We start from the raw sequence: 8,080 nt of genomic DNA, 5'->3' as shown, positions 1-8,080 counted from the left end.
AAAAAAAAAAAGTTTTGGGGTAATTCCCATTTGGGCTGGGAGCGGGTTTGGTGGGGGGGGGGGGGGAGAAGACTTGGGGTTGTATTCCTGCAGGCTAAGGGATCAGAGTGTGTCCGTACATATGAACAGGTGACGTGTGCTGTGTACAGGTGAAGAGAGGAGGGTTGTTGAACATTTCGGGACGGTGATAAAGGAGGAGGATGAGGAGGGCTCACTTACTATACTTGATATTTACAAGAAGGGAGCGTATAAAAATGTACAAGGAGACTCCTTTTCTTTTCTCAAAAACCCAGAACGTAGAGCTGGCTGCTAATTCGACATGACATCTGAAACAGCACATTGATCTTTTTTTTTCTTTGTTTTTTTAAAATACCATTGAAAATATGCTTCTTCTGTAAAATCACCTGGCTTTGCCATATTGGCTAGAATAAAGACAGATAAATAATAAGTATACAAAACAAAAAATAGTCTCATTTTCTTTACTTTTGCGACTCTTTTTTTTTTTTTTTCTTAAATAAAGGCTGTTTTGCATTTTTAATGTGGGGACATCAGAAATCTTACTGTGGAATTTTACACATCAAACTGGATAGATGGGACCGAGTCGACAAAAAATGGGTTTCTTACAACTTGTTCTCACAGAAGACAGTAGAAATGAGGGAGAGCTATCATCTCTCCGAGAATGACCCAGATTTGTGGAGCTTTGTTGTTTGAGAAGCAGTTCTAGCGCCCCATTGTTTCTCTGATCTGCATTTGTTTGTGTTTTCATACAATCTTCCACTAGGGGGCAACAATACTTTATTTTTCAAGCACGAGAAGTCCCTTTTTGTTGTTTATAGCCATCTCATGTGGGATTTCAGCGAGGATGTTTTACAGAATGCGTGTGTGTGCGTGTGTGTGTGTGTGTGTGTGTGGGAGTGAGCGAATGAGTGTGTGAATGTGTGTTTTCAATAGCATATTGTTGGTTTGTCCCATCTTTGGGGCTTCTCACTCGAGCGTTGCATCCTGGGTAGCTGGACGTCCACTTCCTCCTCGCTGTCATCTGATTCATCGCTGGTGACTTCTTCGTCCTCTTCATCCTCATCATCTTCCTCCTCCTCTTCGTCCTCTTCCTCCTCCTCGCTGGCCTCTTCCTCCCCTGCAGTGTGGTTCTGTGGTGACAAAAATACAACCCTTTTTTTTTCTTAATGTCCCAGATTAAAGAAGACTAAACTTCCTTGTTTAGGTGAGAGTCATATAAATTATTATATCAGAACAATGAGAGAGATAATATATATATATGTTTACATAAATTAAATTAGTATTTGGTCAAATACTTTTTTAATTGTAAGAATTGGGTCAAATGTTTTGGGTTTCCTTACACAATCTTCTCAGAATAGTTTGCTAGATTTGTGACTCATTCCTTGTTTAGGGCTTTGAAAACATGGACCTTGTTGTTTTTAACCACATACTGTTCCGCCCTCATGATGATGGCATCTATTGTGGTGAACACCCCCACACCATGATGCTGCCACCTTCGTACCTCACCATTGGAATGGTGCTCTCAGGCGTTCACCTGGTCTTTTTTTTTAATTCAAATGGCCAAAAAACACAATTTTAGTTTCATTGGACCATAGTGGATGTCAAAATTAACATCCTGGTTCTTTAGTGCCTTTCTAATTAACTGACAATTTCCCCCCTGATATTTTTTGATGTCATTTTATCTTTGCAAGATTTAACTCAACAAAGCAGTGTACTTGTTCTGAATAAATCAATCAGAAGACATATTTATAATCTAAATATTAGCTTCAGACTTTAAAAACAGAAAACTTTTCTGAAAAATATCGTGCTTATAATTCTTGCATTTTTCAAACAGACAATTCTGGCAGTCCTAACTGGCCTAAAATTTTAAAAATTTAGTCTAAATTAAAGTTCACGTGTCGCTTGATACAGTGTGTGTAAATATCTGGGTTTGGGTTGTATTTGTCACACACTTCAGGGAAGATGTACTTCACAGATCAAAGCGGGTAGGGCAGCAATTAAAAAGAAGTCCTGAAGTGAGGGGTTAGTAGTTGAAGTCCTCTGTTTGTCAGACACATGAAACGTGACTGAGTCTTACATTTTTGTGGTGTAATGACTTTCTTTTGTATCCCAAAACAAACAGAAGGGGTGCTTTCTTGTTAGCCAAAAGAAGGTCTGCCAAACTGTTGTGGCATGCTTGCATGCTTCACAACTGCTTGCCAAAGATGAGCCAGGCAGCTGGGTTTTGATCAAAAGACTTGTTCCCAAAATTGTTTACCAAGTTTTCAGAGACATCGCAAAGCTTCAGGTATGAGCATTCATAATCATACAGAGGAATTGTACTTTTTAGCCCAGATACCCTGAAGAAATCTTTGATGCTCCTTCTCTTTTTATTGCATTGTTACCAAATACCAAATACGGACAAAATTTAAGAAACACAAATGCAGAAAGATGCAATTAATAGACAACAGCATTTTATCCAGATGAATGTCGGGTATTGGCTCAGGCTACTACAGCAGAGACTGAACTTCAGCAGCTCCTGGACATTTTGGTCCTTTCACTGTTGAAAAAGAGCCATCTGCCATAGTACATACAAGTTGGTATAAGTTTTGTCTGATTGGTGAAGGAGAGGCTTTATCTGGATCCCACTTCAGCAGAAACCAGGAAGGCTGAAAAGCTGCTTTGTTTTATCCTAATTTTCTTCCTCAGTCTATGATGGAACATGCAGGATTTGAACATTTTGGAAGTTTTCAAAGTCTAAGAGTTAAGGTAAGGGGCTACATGTCCTAGGAAGCGTGCATTGATACTGACATCCATAGTTAATAATAATAATTACTGTGCTTACTATATCGCTAATGTGCAATAGACAGTCTAAAAAGTCAACTCTGCAGTCATTACGTTTTTGTTATAAAATCTCAGAAAACATGCTGCATTAAGAAAATTGACAACTTACTGCTGGAAGGATTCAGATAAATATTTTGAGCACTGCAAATCAAAATGGTCCAAACTTAAATCAGCAGGTAAAAATGTTATAAAATCTGGAGAATCTCTGACTGGTGCATCTTGGCTCAGCAACACAGACCAAAGGACATATGCTGAAGTTAGATTTCACTTACAGCTAAAACACTGGAGGAAGCCTCATTTATCTTGCAGACATTCTGAACATCAACACGCTCTTCACTCCTACCTCCATGGGGTTGACTGTAATCGTCAGAGCCGAGTCGTCCCAGTTTGTGTCTGCCTCCTTCGCCGTTTCCCCCTGCTTCACCTCCTGCTGGTGGGTCACGTGGATGCGGTATATGCCCAGCACCACCACCACCACCAGGGCGGCGATGCACATGACGATCACCACCGTGGCGGCGCTCGGAACACCTGAGGACAGGAGGAGAGGAAGCAGATGAGGTTGATGGGATGCAGAAGCAGCTTCTCTGTTGTAGCTGGACATCATTGAGTCTGGATTTATTTTGCTGTTAGTTAAGAAGAACATTAGGTTAGTTGGAGATTTTTATGATTAATTATAAACACAGAGAGAATCAAGGTAAGTCTCAAGTTCTCTCCCCCTGCCAACCCTCCAAGTCTTAAATCAAATCCCAAGTCAACATATGAAGGTTCTGAACTCAGTCCAAAGTCGAAAGCATGTTTTGGGTCAACTCCAAGTCATAAACTGAACCTTTCTAGGCTCCATGATTAGAAGTTGTTAAGAAAACATTACCCATACATTAGTCACTTTGTGACCTTTGACTCATGAAGTGACCTTTCACTTTCTCTACAACTTCTGATGTTGCAGAGAGACAACACCAGCTGTTGTTGCCTCTCTACGGTGGTTGGCAGTCTACATGTTTAGCAAACTAAGATTCATTCATTCATCATATAGAATAATATTTTTCTGTCTAGTGTTATATATTGGGTTATGAAAAATTATCATAAACTGCCTGGCAATTAATAAAGCTATCCTTAATGGATTCTAAAAAAATGTGCTCCACTTTATTAGTGACATATTAATTAAAGAACCTTTCCACCAGTGTAATTGTCTCTGTTTCATTGAAGGGTGCAGAAGAAAAGCAGGTACAACAGCAGCATGCAGGATGAGGAAACACTAACAAATGGTCAGAACCGCATAGTGGTATTATTGAAACAGTTCAAGCTCAAAATAAATCATAAATCACATGTGTGAAAGTTCAAGTCAAGCCCAAAGAGTTGAATTCTTTTATCTAGTCAAGTCTTAAGTGATTAAATTTGTGACTTGAGTACACACCTCTTCTCTTAAGATATTTTGTTTCAGGTTATGCAGCCATTACTCTGTGACCGTTAATCGTCTCCCTAAATCAAATTAGATCGTTATATGTCAGAATGGGCTTCTTTAATAATTCAGATTTTTCTTCTCTACTTTTTTTTTTTTTTCCGGTAAATGTTAGGGTCTTCCTGAAAAGAATCTGTCAAAACTTATCTGATTTTTTGCTTTATAATTGCATTTGTCTGTGAACTCTTCATAAATTCCCTCAGGTGAGTTAAAACATTTATTGCTCTTGTCAGAATTGGGTTGGTGTGTGAATCTTCAATAATCTGTATTCTCTCCTAATTATCCACGTTCAAACTGTAAGCAGCACAAGAAGGTATTTCTCTCTTCTTTTTAAATCCATGCCTGAACTGAAGAGTGATGGTAAATGAATCATAAGAAAACCTTAATAGAGCCCCGAATTTCCTACCAGAGCTCGAACTGCCTCCTAATCCTGACCTTTACTGCTTTAGTTGATTCTCACGATAAACATTATGAGATGAACGCTGGTGAAAAAGCTCAGAGAGATGGAAAGCATAATGTAAATCATCCATATAGCAGCTGAAAATATCTTTCAATTGTGACTTTTTAGATATGTTTAGATTGTTCAGCTTGAAAGTCTGCCTTGAAATTTTATTTTTGAGAACTATAATTCACCATTATTGATATTATCAATATCAGTTGCCCAAGCAAACTGTGGTTAAAAAAAATATAAAATAAAAAAAATCTTACATTACATTTTTTCCCTTTGCATCACATCATTACAAACTACAAACACACAATGTATTATACTGGGATTTCATGTAAAAGAAAAGAAATCACTTAAATGTGACAAAGTAAAAAGATGTATAACTGAAGTTCTCATGACTCAAATTGGTTTAATTTGCTCTCATATATTATTTTGCACTTTGTAATTGTTTATTTTATTTTTTGCTTTTTCTATTGTTAATTTTTAATATATCAGCAATTTATTAAGGTCTAAATTCTGCCATAGAGTTGAACAAAACAACTGAAGGAAACACAAAAGAAAACAAAAAGCACCTAAAAGTCAGAAGTTTGACGATATGTCGAGCTTAAACTAAAAATATTGTTATTGGCATTGGCAATACCGTCCTTGTATTTAATTGGTATTATATCAATACCAAAATATGCAGTATTGCATACCTCTACTAATAGCCCTTTTAGACAAACTTGATGAATCAGATTTTAAGGTTGAAGTCTAGAATTAAACATTCTGAATGAAGTGTGTACAGTTCTCATGGTGAGCATGCCAGTACAACTCACCATGTTTGATATTAATGAGGTGACATGATAAACAGCTGAGTGCAAAATATTTTATTTTGAAAATAGACCAGATACTCTTCAGACTGTGTATTTTTGCATCCTGAAAAAAAAAAAAAACTTTAGTTAAATCAGATCAGGCTGTACCCAAATCTAAACACTGCAAATAGATCTATTGTCTAGAAGAGTTGCTTTTTGCCTCATATTTAATTTAAACAATCATATTTAATCTACATTAGACTTATCTCTACTTATGGAAAGCCTGTGACAGAGGGCTACAAAGGCACATCATCATGTTGCAGCACATGCTGAGGCATGGCTCTGGTACTGAAGTTGTTTATTTGGTTCACTCTGATCTCCAGCCGCCTGGAAGATGCGTGACTCCTCTGTGCCGGCCCTCTCTCCAGCAGTCCTTCCTGGTGAGTGGAAGCGTGCGGTTAATGAGACTACGGCTCACAGAGCACTCTTCAACTGATCATTTGATTCAGTCTAGTTTGTAGATTTTCACACCAAATTCAGGGCCTTTGATCTTCTGAGTAGTGCTTCATGCAGAAACTCGAAAGTCTCCATTCGCACAAGAGCATCACCACCTCCTCCAAGTACTCAACATACGGCGAGTCCACAGCAGCAGGCACATGTGCCTAAAGAGTTGGGGATCTCTCTTTGTTGAGCATTTATACGCTGATTGCTCAGCCGCTCTCCACCCTCTTTGTTCTTCTGACCTCCTTCCAAGGACACACACACACACACACGCACACACACACACACACACACACGCACACACTCCAGCTATCTGCTCCGTTAACAGCCTCAGTCACTGAACTCTCCAGGACTCTAAGTAGAATCCATTTGAGTCTGATGAATAATTAAATCACATGTGGTAGATTAAGACCGGCTCCCCTCCGCCAACCCGCGCTCTTTTTACCTCGGATCACTCGGATGCTCAGAGGGAAGAGCAAGAGTGGCGTTCGAAAGCAGCCCCTTGAGCAACAGAGTCATAAACAAACTTAGAAAAAGGAATTGAGCATTCTCTTGGATCTCTACAGTTTTACCCCACAACAGATAGCTGACATGATTTTTGATTTATTTGCCTTTTTAGTCAGGCTTTCAGAATTACTTCGATTTCAATTTTCTAAAGATCAAGTGTGGTTCCCCCCCTCCCCCACTTCATAGCAATGCAATGCTTTGTGTTGCTCACACAAATCCCAATAAAATACATTGAAAATGGAAATCGGAACAAAACTGAAATCCTGCGACCGGCGCTTGCTTTGCTGTTTGGCACTGAAATCTTACAAACGTGTTTTCCTACCTGAAGCATGGTTGGGGTAAAGGTCGCTGATCATGGATGGGTGGTGGACCACCTGCATGTACTGAGGTGGGGCCACCATGTGACTGATGTGTTCCTCTGTTTCTGAGCTGTGCCAGACGCTCACCTGGTGGAAGGACAAACGAAATCAGGTTGAACCAGGATTCCTGGCTTTAAATGTTTAAACCATTCAACCCAAACAGAGGTTTCCTCCAGGCAAACTAGAAGAAAGTGAATTTTTGTTCCAGTCAGGAAGACAAACAGCGACTCACTCATCAGGTAAGAGCCGACAGCTATCATGTGCAAATGTTTTTTGCTGCTAGAAAAGGCTGCCTAAGTGCCTGAGTGCAGCATTTTGTGCACCTTGAGTTTTTGGAAACGTGTTATATAAATAAATGTGATCTTGACCTGGTGTAGAATGCTTCAGAGGAAAAAGATGTACAAGCTGATGCTCCGTTTCCTTTCTTTATTACATGAAACAGCTGTCTGACTACTGTTGAATGTGCAACAAACTCATTTTCTCTTTTTTTCTTAAACTGCCAATTTGCCCAGTTTATGTGACAAAGAAAATATTGCAGATGCCCTTTAGTGCAGTTTGCAAGAAAAATGATACACGTGAGAACTTGCTGTTACTACTAATTTTACATTTACTATTTCAAATTTACCATAAAGTTTCCTTGACTATATCATGTCATAAGAAAATGTGTGGATTCTGATGTTTCCTCTCAATGACAAAAAAAGTTAAAAACTCAGAACAAATGGCTTGATTCAGATCTCCAGTAATTCGGTTCACATATTGATCATTGATCTGTATGTTAACAGCTCAATTTGCAAGAAATTAAAGACGAATGGCCCCTGAAATTGAATAGTCGGACCTCTCCAAGCTTCTCCAAGGTTTATGTCTAACATGGCAACCATAGATAGAAACGTAATGAAGGTCGCAGACAGCGCTCTTTGTGAGAATGTCACTTTAGTTTTCCGTTCTCTGTACGTTGGAACATTGACTCAAGGTGCTTGACTTATCCACAGGGACTACATGTTGTTATCCTTATATGGTGGCTAAAACCAAAGCACTCAGTAAAATTGTAATAATGCTGGTTTGGACATGACAACTTTTTATTTTGATTAAGACTTTCTTGTACCAACAGATTATCTAACATTGACCTTTCTGCTTTCTGGCTTAGTTGCAGATGTCAAACAATGTGATGAAAAGAGAAAAC

The 8,080-nt window shown here is 38.8% G+C and overlaps 1 protein-coding gene across 1 annotated transcript in view; it reads right to left on the bottom strand.

Moving 5' to 3' along the window:
- Window positions 1-354: 354 nt before the first annotated feature.
- The window catches only part of LOC106955020 (calsyntenin-2), a gene marked incomplete at its 5' end in the record, with an annotated part of 29,659 nt that continues 21,933 nt past the window's right edge, over window positions 355-8,080 (bottom strand). The window contains 3 exons of the mRNA XM_015044967.1: window positions 355-1,148; window positions 3,185-3,369; window positions 6,864-6,987. Coding sequence (XP_014900453.1) covers window positions 945-1,148; window positions 3,185-3,369; window positions 6,864-6,987 — 513 coding nt within the window. The remainder of the gene's footprint in view (window positions 1,149-3,184; window positions 3,370-6,863; window positions 6,988-8,080) is intronic.

This window comes from Poecilia latipinna, unplaced genomic scaffold (genome assembly GCF_001443285.1).
Source record: "Poecilia latipinna isolate Pla-1442-1.1 unplaced genomic scaffold, P_latipinna-1.0 Scaffold699, whole genome shotgun sequence".
NCBI classification, from domain to species: Eukaryota; Metazoa; Chordata; class Actinopteri; order Cyprinodontiformes; family Poeciliidae; genus Poecilia; species Poecilia latipinna.
This window is presented reverse-complemented; position numbering and strand designations above follow the sequence as displayed.